At 44.5% G+C, this 21,507-nt stretch overlaps 1 protein-coding gene across 1 annotated transcript; it reads right to left on the bottom strand.

Moving 5' to 3' along the window:
• Positions 1 to 74: 74 nt before the first annotated feature.
• On the bottom strand, positions 75 to 20,014 carry LOC117775301 (leucine zipper putative tumor suppressor 2 homolog). The gene is made up of 8 exons (XM_034608328.1): positions 19,721 to 20,014; positions 7,629 to 8,252; positions 5,672 to 6,334; positions 5,430 to 5,552; positions 5,125 to 5,271; positions 4,334 to 4,843; positions 3,811 to 3,915; positions 75 to 3,645 (listed from the first exon to the last, which is right to left on the bottom strand). The coding sequence occupies exons 2-8, from the start codon at positions 8,217 to 8,219 to the stop codon at positions 3,463 to 3,465; spliced, it is 2,322 nt and encodes a 773-aa protein (XP_034464219.1). The 5' UTR covers positions 8,220 to 8,252; positions 19,721 to 20,014; the 3' UTR covers positions 75 to 3,462.
• Between the last annotated feature and the right edge of the window lie 1,493 nt (positions 20,015 to 21,507).

The raw sequence follows: 21,507 nt of genomic DNA, 5'->3' as shown, positions 1-21,507 counted from the left end.
TGGTTAACAAAGTGAATATGGTTGGACAAACCCATCTTGCTCCATTCAAAAGTCCCTTCCCATAGCTGCATTTTAACAATCTATGCACGGTGCAGACTTTTTAATATCCTGAAACATGTCTTTAAGCCACGCTGAATGTGGGAACGTCCTGCAAAACACAGACCGGTCAAATTATCTTTAGAAGAGGTTTGATTTAAATTGGATTTCCGAGAATAGGAAACATCACATCAGCTCCCACCTCGACTCGGCGAAGACGTCACTGACCCGTCTCGTGAAGGACGAAACGCACAATGAGGACATGGATCGCTGTGACTCTATGATCATCAAGTGACAGATCAATAAAAATGGAGAGACAACAGGTCAAAACTGAACCATAAATAAAAGCTTCTAACTGCTTTACCAGCTGCAAAGTTTGGTCTTCAGATAATGTAAGTTTGTGTCACACAGGTTATATATTGTAAACAGATTCTCATGCATTACAGTATTAGGTGCACTCTGTCTATGCTGCTGCCTCCATTTGTAATTGATCCATCATTTGAAATATTGGTATGTGATATATATATATGTATATATATAAGTCTTTATAATTTGCATATTAAACCCACACTTATACCAGTACTACAACAAAATATCTTCAGGTGCTATATATAAAAAAATATACAACATCTCCTCCATTATATAGATTTCCATTTAGCTATTATTCCGTGATATAGACTCTTTGTAAAATAAAGTTCTCAGCACGTTAGTATTGTTTCCATAGAGACCGGCCACGCCGCTGTGGCCAAACTGAGCGACCCAACAGCTGCGGACGCTAACATCCTCCTCATCGGTTTATATTCAGGGCTTTAACAGCCGACCCGCCACGAGGACGTTTCAGTGCTGGAGCTACTGCATCTGCAAATCCCCATCTCAAAGCAAACTGAGCCAGCGTCTTCTGAAATCTGATATAACAAAGACATGCAGACATGCCAGTCGCGCTACCTGTATAGCAGTCATGGAAGATTATAGTCTAGAGGGGGAGACTAGGAAGACTTCGAAAAAATGTTATTTGGCTTTTGGCTGCCAAAGGCTAAATAAAGAGCACTAATGGGAGAGAAGCTGAATAAATGGAAACTCTGAATAAGCATGCCTACGTTTTAAACACTGGCTTATATCTCTGAGTGACGTGGTGACCAAACTGAAGGAATATGCTCCATTTACAGTTTCCTGATACCGACTGCGGAGGTGCTTTTCAGTGTTATAAAAATAGCTGAGAAAAGAGCAGATATAGAGATAGAAGAGAGACAAAGGCGGAAGAAGACAGAGAAAAAAGGAGAATCAGCAGCATCCTGTTGATATCTACCATGCTACAGTCTGCTTCCTCGTGCTACACAAAAATGTAAATGTTTATGTCAGAGCTTGTGAATGAGTTGACACCTTGATCAAGTGCAAAAGCAGAGACTCTTGGTGGTCTAGAAAACATGACCGGGCGTTCAAATAAACCGTGTCCTTTGAACTTCGAGCCTCTACATCCTCTGCGGTTTGGGAAAGGGCAGAAAGCGACGTCCACGTGTAAGCAAACCAAGAGCCAAATGTAAAACCTGGTTTGTTTTGAGTGTGATCGCTTGCCTCACTTGAAAGAGGAAGGGAAGTTGTGCAAAATAATCCCGCGTATCCCTTGGTGAGCGGATTCTTCCGTTGCCCATTTATACTGCATTTCTCTGGAGTGGTAACAGTCACAATACATTCCTTTTCAAATACACACTGCTGAGGAAATACCTCCAGAACTAAAGTATTCGTATCCTCTGTATAACATGAAGTGAACTACTGATCATCTCAACACTATTAAATACAAACAGCGGCTGTTGTAATATTATAGTGTTACTTCCCTTTTAGCAGTTACATTTTGTGTTGCCCAACGACTGTATATGAAGATGGATGAAATGACGTGGCCCTGAAAGTGACGCCAAATCATCTTGATCGCCCCCTGTTGGCTGGCTGCAGTTTAAGTCATATACCTCGCTTCCTTAAAAGTTAAGCCCAGTTCACACCACAGGACTTTCAAAGACAGCAGATCACTGGGCAGCTAACACAACACAACTTGCTTCTTGCGATCAGGAGACTTGCAGTCGCTGTGAGTTTGCGCTACTCGACTGATCTTTTCACTCGGACAAACCCTGACTAGTGTTTCTTTAATCACTAAAAGAGGACACAGTCTAAGAGATCCATCCTGCTCACAGAATGACACATCAAGCTGGAGGAGGTGAAACGGTTCAGTGGACACAACAGTTGTAAAGAATAGAGAGCAGCTCGGGTCGACTCTTTCTGTCCAAGCCTGTTCGAGGCCAAAAACTAACCGAGCCTGACCAACCAGTCAGGCATTCAGTTTTTTTTCTGTCCGAACCCGACATGATGCCGCTCTGCTTGGTTTTGAACTTGCTTGTTTTCTCCCCAATTACTGACAAAGATCAGGGGGCACCTCATCACTAAATGCATCTGACCTTCACCCCGTCCTACACTCTGATTGGCTGGAGTTTTTGCCGACTCTGACTACATTTGGAAATGTGATAGGAGTTTGCAACATTTCGCGGATGTTTGCAATTAGCGACTGCAGATCTGCATCGATCGGGGGCTTTTGTTGGCAAGTTGCAAATAGGGCTGAACATCGTGTGGTGTGAACTAGGCTTTAATAGATGGGATGCGGACCTAACTGAAGAGTCTAAGCTAAACAAAGTTTTTTGTCATTTCAGGTAGTTCTAATCACACAGAGGTTAGTTTAAGTGTGAATTTTTTGTTAATAATTTGATGCTATAAAAACAGAAAGCTGAGAATGAGTTATGCTTGGTCAATCCACACCTCAATCACTACTGTGGAGACTCCGGTTCCAAATGACGTCAAAAGCAAATCCGAGGTATTTTAGCTTCATTTTTTGTACAGTAGGAGGAAGTGGGGAAGTGTCGTCCATCTTCATATACAGTCTATGGAGTTGAGAATGAGCACAGCTTGGACAGGTGATCAACAGTGGTGGTGTTGATGTTGATGGGACTAATTGTCATGATGCATCATAACATGCATGCTGGTGGCCCGCTGTCTGAAACCTTATGTGCTACCAGGAAAAAGTGCGACTCCACTTGGACGCGTAGTAACATTTTTTGCTTTAAGTTCCCGCCGATGTTCGATACCCTGATTTGAACGTGGTCTGCGAAAGAAACACTTTTTAAAAACTGCTTTTTCAACAGAAGGAAAGAAGTCTTTGTGCTGGCTTTGGATTGGGATGAAACTCATTGAAAGCTCCAGGGGCGGACACCTTGTGAGGATTTATTGGAGTGAGAGTTCACCTTCGGGCAATTTGTGTTCTGACAGTGATAAGTGGTGAGAGCTCAGTGGTCCAGGTAAAACCATGTCGAAGAGTTCAAGATGTTTGTGTGTGTGTTCCTGTGTGTTTCTGTGCTCATATTACTGCAAGTGCGTGTGTGTGTGTGTCTAGATCTCAGTGGCGGTGATCTCCTCAAAGTGGATGTCGTTGCTGCCGCTGTGAACCTCATAGTCCTCCATGTCCCTGTTCTCCAGCTCCAGACTCAGCTCCCTCATCACTCGCTCAAGGTCCCGGTTTCGGCGGTACATCTGGATGTAGTTCTGCTGCAGCTGTTTCTGGTAGCGGATGACCTGGGTGAAAGAAAAAAACCCAAAACAGCATGTGAGTATGTGGGGGAAGTTTGGGAAATCAATCAATTTATCCACCTAGATGTCTATACATTTACCACCATGAACAAAAAAATGCACACGATGAAGACTGACAGTGAATGAATGGTTCTTCTTCTTCATTTTTACCTTTTCCTTCTCCTCCTGCCACACCCTCCTCTCATCCTCGAACCGAGAGAGGTGCTCTTCACTCGTCCTCCTCTCGTACATGAGCTCCGCCTTCAGTCTGTCCATCTGAGAAAAAGACATAAAGAACTTCTTGTACAACTGTGTGGATATATATGTATGATGTATATATGGACATGCTCATATATGCAGGTATGTGTATGTTTATTTTTGTCAACAAGCTTGAATAAAATATATATAATTATATAATAAACTATTCAGTTATCAATAGGGGAGCATTCATTAATTAATAATATGAAGGAGCCTATTTTAACTACCTTATATACTGTTTTGTATATTCTCTTTGTAAATTTTTTATCTTCAAATCAACAACTACAAATGTGAAATAAAAGAAGAGAAGTAAAAATAAAAAGTATATTGTTCTGAAATGTGGTGGAGCTGAAGAACAAAGTAGCACAACATGGAAGATCTACTTCAGTACTTTGGACTACTGCCCCTGTTTTCTAATTTACGCAAAATCCTGTACCTGTTGTCTGAGTCCCAACACTGTTTCTGCATTCTGCCTCTGAGCCTTGGCCTCATCACTCTCTCCGCCCCAGACCAAATGAGTCTCTTCTCCATCTCGGTACAGAGAAGGACTGGGACCGGCCCTTCCTGCCACACCTCTGCCGTGTTGTAGGGACAGGTTTATACATTGCCCCTTCATGATTGCATTCCCAGGTATAGAGGTGTGATTGGACAGAGTGTCACGGAGCCGGGCCGACTCATCCTCCAAACGGCCCACTTTCTCCCGCAGCAGCTCCGCTTCGCTCTTGCGCCTCTGGAGTTCATTCTCGCAGACTTCGAGCTCCAGTGAACGCGTCCGCACGGCTGCCTGGGCCTCCTGAGATCGAACCTGGCTGGACTGCAGTTCCGACCGGGCTTCTCTGAGCTGGGCCTTCAGGACAACAATGTCTCCTGCCTTCTGGCTCAGCTCTGACTGGAGTTGCGTCAGCTGCTGTTTCAGGAGGGAGATCTCTCCTGACTTCTGACACACCTGGAGGGGGGAGAAGAGGAAATGTTTCTCAGGGCAGATTACAGACTCACATTTTTGATTTCTTTACTATTCCTTTACTATTTAAGTTAAACCTCAAATTTGAGCCTATGCAGTGCCCCCATGACAAAACCTTTCATTTTGGGTCATTAACAATTGAGAGATGACTAGAAAATGAGGTGAGAAAGAAATGGGGAATAAAAAGCAGCAATGGTTCTCTGATAAAACTCAAATAGGAACATAGCAGCTTATTATTGTTGGTTCCTTTAATCACTGACTCTCACCTCCCACTTTGTCTCCTCCAGACGTGGCCCAAGCTGCGTCTGCTCCCTCTGGATGGTGGCACACCTCCTCTCCAGCGTCTCTCTGTCCTGCAGCAGCGAGGAGAAGTCCTCCTGCAGCTTCTTCTTCTCCTGCTGTAGCTGAAATACCTGACGACACACAGAGACGTGTCCTTTCAAACTCTTCAGTTAAGAGTTGACTCATATATTACATTAAATATGTAAAAAAAACAAGAGACAGTGACTCTTGGAAAATGATTGATTGCATACAGTAGATGTTTTGAGAGGTTTTTAAATTCTTCACATACCTGTAACTGTAACACCTGCTGTGCCCTCTGGGCCTTCTGAGAGGCCTGCTTCATCTTCGAGGAACAGCTCTGTCTCATCTCCTCCATCTCTCTTTCACAGCGCCGCTGCTTCTCCTCATACACCTGAGAGCAAAAGACATGTGTGAGTTCTTCATCTGTATTTGAAGCACATCAACTTATTCCTTTGGTGTTTTGAGAGACAGTTTGATCCGGGTGGTTTGGCGAATGTCTTCATGTCTCACCTGGCAGATAGCAGCTTCATTCTCATCCAGATTTTCCCGGAGCTGCTGGAGCTCCAGGTCTCGTTCCCTAAGCTTCTCCTCCAGCTCCCTCACCACCGCCTCGTAACCCTCCATCGGGGGTGGCGAGTGGCCACAGGACCCGCTGTCTGACAGGGGCTGCCCGCGCCCACTCAGCGACCCCGAGCCTGTGCTCTTGCTGGATGAGGAACGTCCACTGTCCGAGTTAGTGTGACCATGGCTCCCACTTCCACCTGAAGTGTTTCGACCCAGGCCTGTGACGGGCTCCAGCTGGCCCCCGGAGCCAGACCCAGAGCTGGAGCCCTCACTGGGGGCCAGACTGTAGCCTGTACTGCTGTGAGTGGGGAGGCTGGAGAGGGAGTTCCTCCCTGAATCTGACATGGAGCAGGACTGGCTGCTCCGAGGATTGCGACCACCACTGTAGGAGTTGCGTTTCCCTTCCGTGCTGGAGTTGCTGCTCCCTCCGTTAACTTTGGTGCTGCTGGAGATGTTGGATCCTCCGAGGGGCAGCAGGAGGCTGAGGCTGGCCTGGCTCTCTGACAGACTGGTGCCCCCTGGCCGCGGAGACAGGTACTGCACAGAGTGACGATTCTTGGGAATGACGGGTTTAAACGCCGTGGGGCGGATCAGCACTTTCTCCATATTCTGAAAGCACAGAATTATAAGAACAGCATTAGTAATTGAAAAATACTAAGCTGGGGGCGAATAGAAACAGTCAAATAAACTCATTATAGAGGGGTGAGTGATCCGATGGCAGGTCACCCCTCCAGGCTCTGATTATTTTAATTTGGTTTAATTGATATTCATGGTCTTCATTTAGCACTTCAAAAAAGTCCTTTTCAAGATGGAGGGACAGGGAAAAGAGAGGGAGAAAGGGAGGAGAGTCCAGAGAAAATCTGATTAAAGGGCAGAAAAACAAAGAGGGGAAGGAGGAGCGTAGAGGAAGAGACGAGACAAAGACAGAGAGAGTCAAAAACTCCTCACGTTCTGCGAGTATTTTGCTTAGCAACCATCCTCTGGGTTCACTAACTACATCGCAGCTGAATGTGAGTGAGCTCTGACATTGATCATCATGATGTGTCTGCAAGGTGAGTAGCTGTCAAATGATCCATCTGAGCCTGTCGGGCCAATGATTAAGCGTCTCCCTGAATCGATGGAAATAAATAGCCAATTAGACAGCTGAGGTAACCTGCTGTAAAAGGTGACAGCACAAGGGGCAGAAACGCTCATGTCTGCATAAATGTTTCATGGGGACAGTGTGCGTTCACGAGAGGACAGAGAAAAAATGTCCTCACTTTGATATTAAATGTCAGTCTGTGATCATGAGCTGTAATTTAACGTTTTAGCAATAAATATCTTCAGGTCAGAGGTCATCGTCAGTTATACAACAGCACTTATGGAGCTGGTAGGGTGTCTTCTTAAATTTGTCTTTTAGAGACACTTGCATATCGCATGATACTCACATGTTGTGTACAAATACCTTGAGTCCAATCTCAGCTTTGTCTTTGTCTAATCTGATATGTTGAAATGTGTTAAATTCTACAAATGTCCAGTTTTTTCATGTGGATGAATTGTTTTGCCTGCAAAGTGTTTACCAAAGTCTTAGGTTCACAAGAGTAGTGGAATATATGTATAAAATACTGTATAATTATGACATAACTGAAACTTAACTGAAATTTCCAAAAATCTCTTATTCAGTAGAAGTGTTGTTTCTCACTCTACTTTCACCAAACGTTAGAGGGACTGAGACAAATAGGGCCTGAATAATGACCTCATAATACATTTCAGGGAGGTAGTGTTTCTACTTTATACATATCCCTATACCCTCAAAAATATATTAATAATGAAGTAAAATGTAAAACAAATAAATTGTCTCTAAAACAGACTTCATCCTCTGTTCATCGTTTGTCGGTGTCGCTCCACGATCTCCTTCTCTTACCTTCTCTAACTGTCCAGACACTGGGATGAGTTTGGGTGGAGGTCCTCCAATGTTGCCGTTCAGTGTCCGGTTCTCCCTTTGCTCCTCTGAGTCACTGCAGGGGCTTGCAGCTGCCACCAGGTTGTCGTTCCAGTCCCCGACCACCACCTCATCACTCACGTACCCAAAGTTCCCATTAATGCCACCCACTGTTGCAGCTGAGTTTCCGGGCCGAGGCTGCTTCTTGGTGGGCAGCGGTGGGGGCAGAACCTGGGCCTGAGGCTGCGTTTGGTGGCTGATAACCAGCAACTGCTCTAATGAGCTCCCGCTGCGCAGGGTGTTATCCTGAAGCCGGAAGCAGCTTGTAGCTGGTGTGGAGCGCCGTGGTTTGGTGGCGAACTCGCTTGCAGCCCGGCAGTGTTTCTCCTGGTAAGTCCGGCCCGATATGAGACTGCTGACAGAACCCATGGCTGTCCCGGAGCTGCAGGGCCCACAGGGGACAGAGCAGGGGCCTGAGGGGGAGTGGGATGATAGCGGCCGACACTGCTGGACTTCGAGACCTGGATTGGAGTGGTCAGTCACGGTCACTGGTAGTGCCTGAACCAGAGCCATGGCAGCCCGACGCTGTCAGACACACCACACACTCTGAGGAGAGAGAGAGAGAGAGAGAGAGAAAACACAGAGAGAACTATCAAATTCATATTCTATGTGCAACAGATGTGAATATCACACATGCTCCCTTGAAGATATTATCATTTACACCAGTGCTTTTCCAAGTTGAAAACATGAAACATAATCTCTATGGTTCCTGCAGGGTGCTGGCACTCACTAATGTGATTGGTGCTTAAAATCACATCCATGTGTAAAGAATGATATGAATGAGACTCATTATGTGGCAGATTGCAAGCAGTTCTTTATTGTCAGTGTTGAATTATGAGGCTAATGTTATTGTTATTAAATGGTTTGTATTGAAATGATTAAATGCATCAACTTCAATCAAAGAAGATAGATTCACTGTATACGTGCCAAACCTATGATTAAAAACAATCCTCTTAGCAACAATGAAGCCAAATTATTTATTGATTTCTTTCCCAGCCGGTTGTCACTCGCAAAACTCATTAGCCGCAGCCACTTTACAGCTGTTCATTTGAGGTCTTCCTCCAGACGGAGCAGGTCCCCAGACCCCCACTTCTTCCCCGTGAGGGCTCATCCTTCATTAAATACACTATGCATCTCCAGCGACACCACCGCTAATTGTCCAAGTCATTAACGAGGCAGGAAGATAAAAAAAAAGAGAGGATGGATTTAGTAGAAACCGAGGACGACACAGACAGAGGGAGAGTGAATGAGTCATGGTCATCACAGTCTGCAGCTGCTCTCTGATTTTCCTGCATATCCTCGGCTGAACCTGTGCGCAGTCATCTGTATCTTACTTCTAAAGGCGTTTGAAATCGAGTCACTTTCCTGATGCACGATCACAATGCTTACAGGCCTGTGAAAAAAAAAGTCTTTGAAAAAAGCGAGCCACTATTTTTAGGATGAGAAACATGGATACACATTACTACAACACAGTAAGTGGCAGCAGATTAAGGTCTTCCATTTGCAGATAGTATTATCAGTGTTAGTTGCCTGCGGGGACAGAGAGGGGACACACATCCTGAGCCTGTCGTGCCAAGCCCAAATCCGTCTGGCCAAGTGGAATAATCCACGCCAGCTATGGCTGCACTCAGTCTGCCAGGACTAACACAGGCATACAAACTGACACCCATAGAAACGCACACGCACACACAGCGCATCAATCAAGAAAGTCCCAGAGGAAGTGTATGGCCTCCAAAGTAAATGCCAAAATAGAAAGGGGGCATGGATTTGTTTATTGAAGCACAATTGAATCAAGGAATTAGATCAGATAGCGCCGCGTTGCCAGATTCCATAGAAATGTGTCTTGCTCACGTCTACTCAGGAGGTGCAGTGTGAGCAGCACGTTTGCAGAGGCAGCTTCAATGCTCGGTGTGTGTGTGTGTGTGTGTGTGTGTGTGTACAAAGGAGGTGTTCAGGCACTTTTTGAGTTTTAGGTCGCCTGCATTTCAACAATGCTCAGAGTCCAATACACAATCACTGCAGTTATGTAAAGTGGTAGAAAATAGACTTGAAGTGTAAACATCTGCTTTGATCCACATTTCCTGGTGGAACAGCACAAGTGAAACACGAGCAAAACATTGTCAAGAAAAGGAATCAGAATGCTGCAATAGAAGCTCCAAATGATGAAACTGCTTTCACTGTGGGACGTGGACATTTCAGAATGTCACTTCACCCCAAAGCCTCAATTCCAGCTTGGGAAAGTTACGATTTTACGATGCTTTTCAAAGCTCCAAAAAACACTTACTGATGCTTTGACTTGTTATCATTTGTAATCTGGTGACCACGCCCACTATAGTTAGTGATAACCCATTTGTGAGGTGAGAAAACTATTCCTCTTACTTTTTTCACTTTTCACGTGCACAACCAGGCTCAATATTGTAAATTCCTTTGAGGACGGACTGACCCTATTATCCCTATTTGCCTTCAAGTATTGCCAGGTACGAGTGGAGGTGATTTAAAAACACGCCATAAAACTAACTCTAGCGAGGCAGATGGATTTCTCTCCGGCAGGAATCCATCTTGCAAGGCTCAAAGAGGCAGAAACACAGTGTTTCAGACCAAAAGGTCATGTGAGGGAGGAACTGCTGGCAGCCACGAGTGTGTGACGACAGTGAGAAGCGATAGTTTGCAAGGTTTCTTCAAGATAGATTTAAGACTTTTTAAGACCACAATGAGGGAAATTTAAGACCTACATCAAGTACGACAGATATGAAGGAATATCAGAGTCACAGAATTACTTACACTTCCCATAATTGAAGATAAGATGAAGTAGCCGAATAGAGAATGACCCTCAAAATGCTGTGTTATCTAACAAACTATGCAAAGACAGTGAGTATCCATATTTCCCACAGCCAAGCCGAATGTACTGCTATAAATTCTGACTGGGGTGTTTGTAGACTCTCAGTTGTCAGTTCCACATTGTTCTTGTTTGTAGTTCTATTATTTATTTCATCCAGCGTGTTTATATCTGTATAGTTGAGAAAGAACTAGCACACAAGGAAACATTATTAACTATACATGATGCCAAAACACTTTAATGTGCAACAGAAGTAGCGTTAAATTAACCTAAATGTATTTAAGACCAAGTGTATTTTAACATATTTAAAATGTTTCAAGGCCTAAAATTCAGATTATTGAATTTTAGACTGTGGAAACTCTTGGTTTGTTAACGACTACCGAAGAGATCATCCTATCAGCTGCCAAGTATTTTTTGAAAGCGCCTGCTCTTTTCCAAATTGTTTCCAAGGAAGCTCTCCCAGATGGTTCTGTGAAACAAACCATGTGGCACTCAGATCAATACAAACTAGTTTAGTTTAAACATATTGAAGAAACTGCAAAGATCAATAAGAAGCAATTGATTGTGGAGGGATTAAGAGGTGAAGAGGGCAACCAGGAAGTAAATGTACAGTTATTGTGACTCTACATGGAACTTGAGGGTTGCTATATAAATATACAAATGCAGGGAGTGAGAAGGAGTTAAAAAGAGACTACATGAGTACACATGAGTCAGGAGATAAAGTGTGGTATGTGATGTGAACTTCCCATGCAAAAAATGTTTTTAATCATGCGTCTCACCCTCCTTTCACCTTCTTATCCAGCCTCCCCACCTCCCAGCCCTGACAAGGACCTCTCAGGCAGGGATAATAGAATTAACAACCCTGTGAGACCGTCAACCGTGACCCCCACAGCCGTAACCCTGCGACCCCCCAATGAGTAGAGGGGAGCTGGTCTGATTCTCCCCTCCCACCCCTGTGACCTCCAAGGGTCTGTTTTTGTTCTGGGTACTCGGGCAACCAATCTCAAAAGCTAATTTCCCCCTCTGATCTCGCTCAGTGGCTATTTCTCAAGAGTTATTGAAGCCCTCCTCCTGCCCTCCTTGGCTGCATTCCTCTGACAATGTGAAAATGCATTTTCCATCTCTGCAGCCTCGCCTCCACCACCTTCCCGATTATACGCATCCTTCTCTGTTGTCAGCAGCACAAGACAGGCAGAGAGGAACCAGTCATGGTCACTAAATATAGAAAACATCTCAAGTGCCTGAAATCATTCTGATAGTCTTTCATGAGGCGTTTCTCTCAGCGAGGCATTTGATTCGATGTTCAAAAATAAACTCCTGTAGTGTTGCAGCCAGCTATTATGGGGTCAAACCAGGGGCACTTTACACTGCATCCTGACACTCTACAACTATTAAATGATGCTGGATGGCTCAAAGGCAGCCTCACTGCCTCTGACAGGGGCTGAAAATAAACCAAGGGTTTGGGAGAGTTTACCCTCCACAGGGCACCAACTGGCCGAGGATGAGTGAGAGCACTACTGACAGAGGCAAGAAGTTCCCAGGTATCTCTCTAACAAGATCCAGAAGTGGGGGTCTATCATGGGGAAATAATCCCGTTATGATAAGTCTGTTAATAACAGCGGTATTACTCAGGAGAGGAAGCCCATTATTCCGCAGCACCAGATCGCCCCTCGCAATCACACGCAACCTTCCAGCTCTTCCGGAGACTCTGCTGTGAGTCAGGACGGAGACAGAAGAGCGAGACGAAGAGGGAAGAAAAGGAAGGGGGTTTCAGGGGTGAGGACACAAAGGCGGGCGGGTGGAGGTGATGGTTGGGGGTAGAGGGGAATTCCAATGCCAGGTAGTCCAAAGAGAGGCTCCAAAGAGGCCTGAGCTCTTGGGAAAATCAGGCATCTATAATCCTGTTTGGTCATTATTATGAGAGCACGCAGACACCGGGGTGTGAGCACCTTCAGATCTCCGGACAGAATCGAACCTGAAGGGAGACATTGTTTCCGACATAAACCATCTATTCTACTGCTCAGTACCAAACATGTCCCTGATTTGACTTTTCTCTTGTTTCTCATCTTCCTTCCTCATGGGCCCCTTTCAGATAAAGTAATGTTTAAGGACAAAGAGGAGAGAGGTTTCAGTGGATGTGAGCTTTAACTATGAAAACAAACCAAGATGATGGGTCCTCAGTCCAGTAAGACCAGGGAGGTTATAGCTGCATGTTGTCAATGAGTTCTATAGTGAAGCCAACCAGGACACGAGTGACCCAACAAATCAGGACAAAGTGTTCTTTCAATAGCAGCATACCTACTATTCATGCTTCCATTGCCAACACATTAATCACAAAAAAGTAATAAATAAGAAAGGGCTGAAACAAATTATTATTTTTATTAGGGTGAGAATTAGTAAGGTTTAGCGTTATGAGTAATTAACGGATTATTTTTTCAACTGATTAAAGAATAAATTATGCAAAAACTACTCAAAGAATTTCCATGAAATTGTGTGGAAGGGTGGTGCATGACCCAAGGAAGCACCCATTAAATTCTGGTGCAGAAAAACATTACGAGATAGGATGTTTTTCAAAGCTTTCCTTTATTTCTCGTAGAATAATTCAAGGGTATTGATGGAAAAATACAGCCAATGTTTAGGGGACATTTATAGATGTTTGTGCAATTTGACACAGAATCAGATATAAATAAAATTCCAGATCTAGTGAATATAAAGGTTGTTTCATAAGGCGACTATCGGGCCTTGATGTATGAGGTATGCACAGTGTCATTCTGATTCTCTGTGGACTGATCACCAGGACCGACCCTGTTCCACGTTACAGTAATTTGATCCTGATTAGAGCAGCTTTAACCTTTTATAAAGGTGACATCTTCCTGATTAACTGCTGTGTTTTCAGGGTCTTTCACCTCCTTCCTCCGATTTCATCCCTCTTTCCTGTCCCTGCTCATTTTCACCCGTTTCCTCTTCCTTGCCTCCTGTGCTGGATTATTGCTCCACCGCTCCTCTGTCACTCTGTCTTTTTTCCATCCCCCTCCTTGCTGGTCTGTGCCGGCTAGATTTTCATCTGGCCCTTCTTTAACAGCAACACCACAGCGTGACTAACCGAATGCAAAGCCAAACGTGAAGATGAGAGCAACAGGTGGAAAGTATCAAATTGACAGAGCAGAGCAGGAACTGTGCGGACGAGGATCAAAACTGTTCTGATTATAGGTGAAATTGTTGAGAACTGTCAATAAATCCAGAGACTAGTGGGTGAGAAAGACGGATAGAGAAAATAAACGGGCTAGGTGATCCACGATAATCCTCTCTGGGTACTCAAAAAGGAAATCCACAAGTATGAACAAGAGTGACACAGGCGCACGCAATACCTCAGCATGTCAAGTCAGTCCGCACCTAATCTACTCGCCCATTTATTCGTCAGGCATCTACTCACACAAACACCACAGTAAAACTTCAAAACGGCAAAGTAAATGGTATTGAAATGAAGTCAGCCCCCTCAACTGTAAAATGAGAAGAGAAGTCTTTTAATGTTTTGCCAGAAGACCTGAGGTTATATTATGCCTCCATTCCAACACAATGACCGTCTGTCTGAGTGGTCGCTCACTGTCACCTTCCCCCACATGGCTTGCCTTTGTTTGTGTGTGTGAGAGAATGTGTGTGTGTGTGTGTGTGTGTGTGTGTGTGTGTGTGTGTGTGTGTGTGTGTGTGTGTGTGTGTGTGTGTGTGTGTGTGTGTGTGTGTGTGTGTGTGTGTGTGTGTGTGTGTGTGTGTGTGTGATCTCTGAATGCATGCAAACCTACTCATTCCTCATTAACGCCGCACCTCAGTGCCAAATTGTGTTTTGCTCAAATCAGAGAGACATTGTCCTCTTTGGCAGAGCGACGTGGTCGACATTGTAGCCTAACTAACGCTGCCCGAGCGTCCGGGCCGCCGCAGGGCTCCGACTATATCAAAGCAGGTTTTCTGAGGTGAAACAAAGGAAGAAATACGATTTCGAAAAAGTGAGTCTGTGCATGAGTAATTGGCAACAGGTCCGCCCTCAGTCCTGTTTTTTCCCCCCTTCCCTTTCTTTTACAACCAGCTTGTTGGTGTTGCAGACTTTAGTTTCGAGCTCTGTTTAGAGGCGTCGCCATGGCAGCGGAGGCCATGCACGGGGCGAAAATGAGACAGGAGTAGTGGGAAAAGGAAGGAAGGAAGAAAGAGAAAGAGTGATTGAATAGGTGAATGAGGGAGTGGGAGTCTTGTGATCGTCTGACAGCGGGCAGGTTGGCTCCTTAGCATCTCAAAGCATCTGGCCTCAATTCGGACCTGAGAGGCTGCTGGAGAGCGGGGTGACCGAGGCCTCCGTCTCTTTCTATGGAAGCGCACACATAACTGCAGAGAAACTCACCGAGTCCCTGTGGGGGTTGACGGCGAGAGCAGCCAGCCATCTATTGAAACGAGATTCAGTAGACGTCAATGACATGAAAGTAGCGACAGAGCCTTGTGAAAACACTATGGTCATTCAGGGACGCAAACTGTCAGTCAAACGCTTATTTGGGGGACAGTGAAATGAGTTGTGCTCTTCCTGTTTCTCCGCAGAGCATCAGCTACTTAAAACAGTTGAGGTAGCCAATGAAATATCTTTGCCCATGTCAAGTTTAGCCATATGAAGAAAATTACTGGAATGTTCCTATTTTGTCTAAACATCACAAGGCTCATTTGCCAGCTTTGGAAACCAGTGCAAAGTTACAGTACTGATACTATAAATAAAAAAAAAATGTTTTTCAGTCATCAAAAGAAGCAAAATTTCAAAAATATTAAAGAAATGGTGAAACCTTTTGGGAAATATTGCAGCTAGCCAGCATTATAACATTATATTATACTGTATATTAAACATTATATTTCGGTTGTTTAACCTGTACAAAAAACAAAGTGTGACAATGAGAGATGTATTGCCAAATGTGTTTTTTGGGAGGGCAGTTTTGCAGGACTTATGTGACCTTTACTGTGCTATTAATGGTTTGGTCATAAAAGATTCATTCTGCTATGTGCACAAGCAAACTGTACACATACACACATGTCTGGATTAAAAGTAGAGCATGGTAGGAAGCAAAAAGCTTATACAAAGATTGATTAAAATAAAGGAATAGAAAATGTAAACATCATTTGGCAACGTTAAATAAAAGTAATGAGGGATTGAAGCAAAACTGCAAAACAGTCTATCTCTTTAAACGTTTTATAAACATGAACAGCTGTACACAAACCTTCTAGCACTGAGAACTGGTAACATTTTGAGTTAACGTAGGAACTATCTGATCAATTAATATGTTTTTTGGACAAAGCCTCTCGCAGCAGTAAAGCAGTTGGTTTGCAGTCAGCTGGCACCGGAGGAAATCGAGGCACCAGTATGTGAAAAAGTGGAGGATGGCTGACATTCCTGGTCCGTCGGATTTTCCAGGAGGTTCTCCAGCCACTGACAGTTATCCAGCGGTGGCCAGTGGTCAGACCCGCAGACACTGGAAATACCGAGGATGCCAGTGGTAGAGACGGGGATTAGTCTGGCCTGCGGACTACTGTTTGTGAGGATCAATGACTTATGGACTTAATACAGTGGCAACAATTTCTTATCAGAGCGAGAGCAGGTAATCCTGTCTTAGCATGGTTGTATACCAGATTTTGGAAAATCCTGGTGCTCTCATTGTCCCAACAGCAGCGAGAAGAGTAAAGTTTTCCCTCCTAAACTTCCCTTCCTTCCCCCCCCGCTGCTTTCGCTGTATGAACAGTGGAGAGCCATTGTTTCAGTGGAACAGAGGGCAGAGAGCAGAGAGAAAGAGCCTGTTATCTCACGCTGAAAGCAGCCACACTTTGACTGACAACGTGACCCACAATGTGAGGGAGAGCGAGGCGCTGGCGGTGACAGGATGCACGACTGCAGCAGAGCAGTTTCCTTACGACCAGGCTTCACTGACGCTACACTATCTGACACGGCTCAGCTTCAAAAAAAGAAATCATTTTAGCAGAGGTGTCACAGCTTCAGTGTGAAATCACTGATCAGACCCTGACACACATAATGCCACCCACCCACACACACACACACACACACACACACACACATGCACACACACACACTACTAAGTACAGCCCTGCAAATGAGTTCCACAGCAACTATTACATAAGCAGCGACGCCTCATTTTAACGGTGCCAGCCTCCATGTATAATTCACTTCCACTCATCTGAGGAAATATCTGACATGGCAAAGAAGCACATGTGCAGACGTTTTCAGACATATTGTCCACAACCACTGTAAACTCGAGAAAGACGGAGGAGGGGGGGGGGGGGGGACAGACTGGCGTGGAAAACACTCATTCAGCAAACTGAACAGAGGCCAGGCCGACGTTTAATCTCTCACTCAGTCTTCCTCCGTCTCACTCCTTCAGTCGTCCACCATGCTTCTCAACTGGAAGCTTTACATAAACACCTGGCATGAGATTCAGCTCGACAGGATCCACTGGAAAATAATGGGAGCTCGAATCTGAATCCAGTTTGGAATCCGCTTGTCCAATCCGAATGATTTAGAATCCGAAGATTAAACAACTTACCTCAAAGACATCTTTGTTAGAAAACATTGGTTTTATTTTACTCAGTGTCATACCTCAACCACAAGGATTCTACTGTGCTGAAAGGTTGTAGGAGGTACATCCCATGTTTTGTCACCGCTCTGTTACGTTCTTAAACTGTGTCCCAACTAATTTTTCTGCTCCACCCAGTTCTCTGCTAAGGTGCTGGAAGCATCTGTGAGTCTCTGCACACTTAGATCTATAGGCAGTGTTTTTAAGTAAAAACAATATTAATTCTACTTTATCTATTTGCAAAGCATCTAACATTAGCTGAGCCATTGTTGTACTGCAGGTCACATATTCTGATGTGTCAAAAAAAAAGTACTTGGCTTTGTCAAGATATCAAACATGCAAACTTGCTCAGACATGTGAGAAACTCCGGATATGATGACATTATGTGAGAATGCACAGAGGATTCACCGTGAGTGAGTGGATGTGTTGATGACATTTCTAACAGACGCAAAACTGAAAAAAAAGAAAACAAACGAAAAAGAATACAAATTTGTCCAGATGAGATGCTGGTGCTGATGTACTGTAAACAAAATCACCTGATTTCCAAAGCAGAATTGATATGTTATGTCCTACTTCCTGGATGACGCTGTCGTGTTGTGAACATGTCTGACTGGTACGATCTCCTGCTGCATTGTTTATAAGTGAGAGGCAAACTCCAGAGAAAGTCCAATTGTCCCATTTGTCCATGTCTGCAAATGACTATAAAGTCTTTCATGAGGGATGGTAGATAAATATCTACGCAAGGTAGTAGTGGTTATCTCCTTTGTCACAAGTACCCTCCAACAAATACAGCATTTCATCGATGTTTGGTTGTTAATCCACACTTTGAAGTTAGGGTTAAGGCGGATCATCCTGTTCCTTGTGTGGCTCAGTTTGAATGTCACCAGTGTTTTTCCTTTGCAGATGACTGTCGTGTCATAAGGGGCCCAAGAGTCATTCCAGGAGAAATCATGGATAATTTCGATAAAGGCTTTGTTGCCTGCTGAGGTTATTATTTTACCAGTTGCCTCCAAAATGGAACAGACTATCAGCCCGAGTATAGAGGATGAAAGAGAGGGGAAAACTGAAGGTGAAAGAGAATGAAGATAGGTCACTCTGCCTTTCATTTCAAGCTACTTTATTATCTTTTAATACTGTAAATATATACACCACACAGGAAGCATGAGCCAACACAGCTGGACGGGGTTACGTATGTAACCTGCAACACACATTTAGCTCATTTGTTTTGTTCGGAGCAGATGAGGTAACCCGTCGTCAGTCCCCACTGCTCCCCTCTACCTCAGCGCTCGACTTAAACTTTACGTCAGCGTTCACGCCTCGACACCTGCATCAGTCCCTCTAAGTCAACGCCAAAATCCAGTGCGAGTAATTACAGCCTTCTCTCGAACGAGAACCTCGACATGACACGGTCAAACAGGCAGCTACTACAAAGAGTCGACTTGAATGGACGGCCCCTCCAACCGCTCCTGCTATAAACATATCTGCTGACACATCACTCTGGGGCCATAACAAACTTGATGAGAAACTACAATATGTGGCCCGAGGCACACAAGGAGTCTTGTAATTACACGCGTAGGGAAGACAGAAGAGAAACAGCAGCAGCCTGTGTCTGCCGGAGTGCTTCGTCATCAAAAGAAAACTCAAAGATTCCCTTTGAGTCCTCTGGATTAAAAAAACAAAACATGTTTTGTACGGGTCACACTTTGGAGATGCAGCCTAATAGTCTGTTTTGGAAGAAGAATGTATATATCGCCTTGTGCTCTTTCTTATCTTCAGTGGGAGTGTGTGTGGTTGCGTGTGTGTGTGTGTGCAGACAGATTGAATATCACCCTCCTCCTCCTCCTCCTCCTCTTCTTCCTCCTCCAGGCCAACTGTCCAGAGGGTGGAACAGCTTTTCTTACTAGGCTAAAATTTCAAATCAATACCCCCCAACAGTCTGTAATGAGCAGATTCCACAGGGTCAGGATTAGAAAAACTCACACACCAACCAAAAAACTCATCATCTCACCTCAAGAAATCCGAGCTACTGGCTCTGTTCTACCCCACTCGGCAGGCCAGGGGTCAGTTAGAGCAGCCACAGTCCCAACAACTGCAGAAAACTCACTTTAAGTCAATACCAGTCAGCTGACTCTGAATCATCCAGCTGCCTTCAATCAATCTCTGGCAAAAAAGGACCCGAGACCAAGTTTTCCAGAGTTTCTTCACCATTCAGATCTCAGTTTATCCAGAGTTTAGTTTAGTCATCATCACAGACTTTTTTGGCCTTGTCCAGCATTCCTTCACTAGTTTCCAGTGCTGTTTAAATCAGTGTTTCTGTGTGGACGGGCCTGCCAAACAACTTTTGTCTCCAACTCTTTTCCGTTTAACACCTTCCTTTGACGGCGTTATCGCAAATGACACCTTCCTAAGTGGCTTCACACTGACTCATGGTGCTTGTGAACACAAAGTTTCCTCAAGCAGATTTGAATCCATGTAAACAAAGACCATCTTAAATACAGAGGATTAGGACACACACACACACACACACACACACACACACACACACACATGCCTTCACACACACTCACCCCAGTGAGAGCCCTGCATCGCTGCCTCCACTTGTCTGTCTCTCTTGCAAAAGAATTAAAAATTGAAAAAAAAAAAATCCCTCCAGTCTCTGTCAGCTCAGATTCTCCTCGTCGTTCCTCCTTCTTTCCCCTCCGTCGTCGACCTCTTCTCTATCACCCTCCACCTTCCTGCCGTTGCCTCTGCACTGCTCCAGGACTTCATATCCCCACACGAGGAATTTCAAATGGAAGCCCCCTTATTTTCCTGTCCTGTCCTCCTCCTCTCTCTTCTCACTCCACTCCACTGTTCCTCTTCTCAGTTTTCCTTCCCTGCCGTCAGCCTTAGCACCGCCTCCCCCACCTCCTCCTCCTTCTCCTCATTCCTCCCACCCCTCTCATACTTTTGTCTGCCAGCCCCCCTGCCTCTAGTTTCCCTCTACTTTTAACACACATACACACACTCTGCCTCTCTCTCTTTCTCCTCCCCCTTCTCTTTTAAGCCTGATCTTCATCCATCCCCTTCTCTTTCACACATACATATTCACTGCATCAACACAATCCTGCGTCAGATTGAAACAGTTTTTGTGCAGTTTTTCCCACTGGGTCAGTTTGATGGGTGTGTGATGGGCCCACATGCATCAGGGGAACACCCCCCTCTTACCACATCCGTGTGTGTGTGTGTCTGTCTAGATAACAACACTGTTACAGTCTTTTGTGCAATTATCAACAGAGAAGGACAACAACAAGAGCTGCAGCCCCTACAGAGGGAGGGGGCGGGTCAATTAACCAGTAAATTACATAACACCTTTGTGCTGCTTCTACTCGCACATGCTGAACTCTCTCTTGTGCACATGAAGGTGAGCACGAGCGATGCTGCAGGTAAAGCACGAGTGTGAAGTCAAATCAAAAGGTGGTGAAGAGGTTTTTGTTGCACTTTGAGATGTGTTGAAGACTTTTGAGGTGAGATTGAGAGGATGATGGTGGAAAGTGAAGTGTGTGTGATGTGAGATAGACACATGAGAGCTGAAACTAATAAGTAGTCACGAGTTAATCAGATGCTTATTTTAACATTTGCAGTTTCTATTAGGTCTCAGCAAGTGTCAAGAAATAATTAGAAATACTAATAATACCTTCCATGAGCTCAAAGTGATGTCAAAACAACATTCAACAACATTCAATAACTTTCAAAATGATATATAACAATGAAAAGCATTACATTTGAAAAGATCAGATGAGCAAATGGTTTAGTATCTTTAGCCATGTTAGCAGCATTGGCTCTAATGTTTGTCAGTTATCATTAGAGATGTTCCGATAACATCTTCTTGATACTGATTCCGATACCTGGACTTTGCGTATCGGCCATTACTGAGCACTGATCTGATACCAGTGCATTGAAAAAACAACTTATATAACGTATCTAACAGCTGTATGTGTATTGTGGTGATAAGAGCCGGCACCGATGTCATCACTTCCTGCCTCTGCCTGCTGCAGCCGGTTGCTGTTGTGAACACGTCTGTGTAGAGAACCTCCCGCTGCGTTGTGCACGTGTGAAAAGCAAACTGGGGGTAAAGTCTGGACCCAATTCTCCGGACTTTACCCGTAGTTCATGTCTGAAAACGTCAATGAGACTGATTACAGACATAGACATTTACCCTCAGGATGAATTGTTATCACTTTTAATGAAGAGTCAACATCCAGTCAAAGGTTTAAATTGTCTTTATACCTTTGGTTAAATACTGTGACAAATGATTCCAATCAGTCTGAGCTGAATTTCCTGCTAATAAGACAACAAACATGGTAAACATAAC

This window comes from Hippoglossus hippoglossus, chromosome 15 (genome assembly GCF_009819705.1).
Source record: "Hippoglossus hippoglossus isolate fHipHip1 chromosome 15, fHipHip1.pri, whole genome shotgun sequence".
In the NCBI taxonomy this organism is placed as follows: domain Eukaryota; kingdom Metazoa; phylum Chordata; class Actinopteri; order Pleuronectiformes; family Pleuronectidae; genus Hippoglossus; species Hippoglossus hippoglossus.
The sequence above is the reverse complement of the archived record's forward strand: the minus strand, read 5'-3'. Positions and strand labels throughout refer to the sequence as shown.

Excerpts from the sequence above, each read along its gene's own strand:
- LOC117775301 (XM_034608328.1), bottom strand. The coding sequence starts at position 8,219 with ATGGCTCTGGTTCAGGCACTACCAGTGACCGTGACTGACCACTCCAAT. Across the intron at positions 3,916-4,333 it reads TGTTGGGACTCAGACAACAG|ATGGACAGACTGAAGGCGGA; the intron begins GTACAGGATTTT and ends TCTTTTTCTCAG. Across the intron at positions 3,646-3,810 it reads GGCAGGAGGAGAAGGAAAAG|GTCATCCGCTACCAGAAACA; the intron begins GTAAAAATGAAG and ends TCTTTCACCCAG.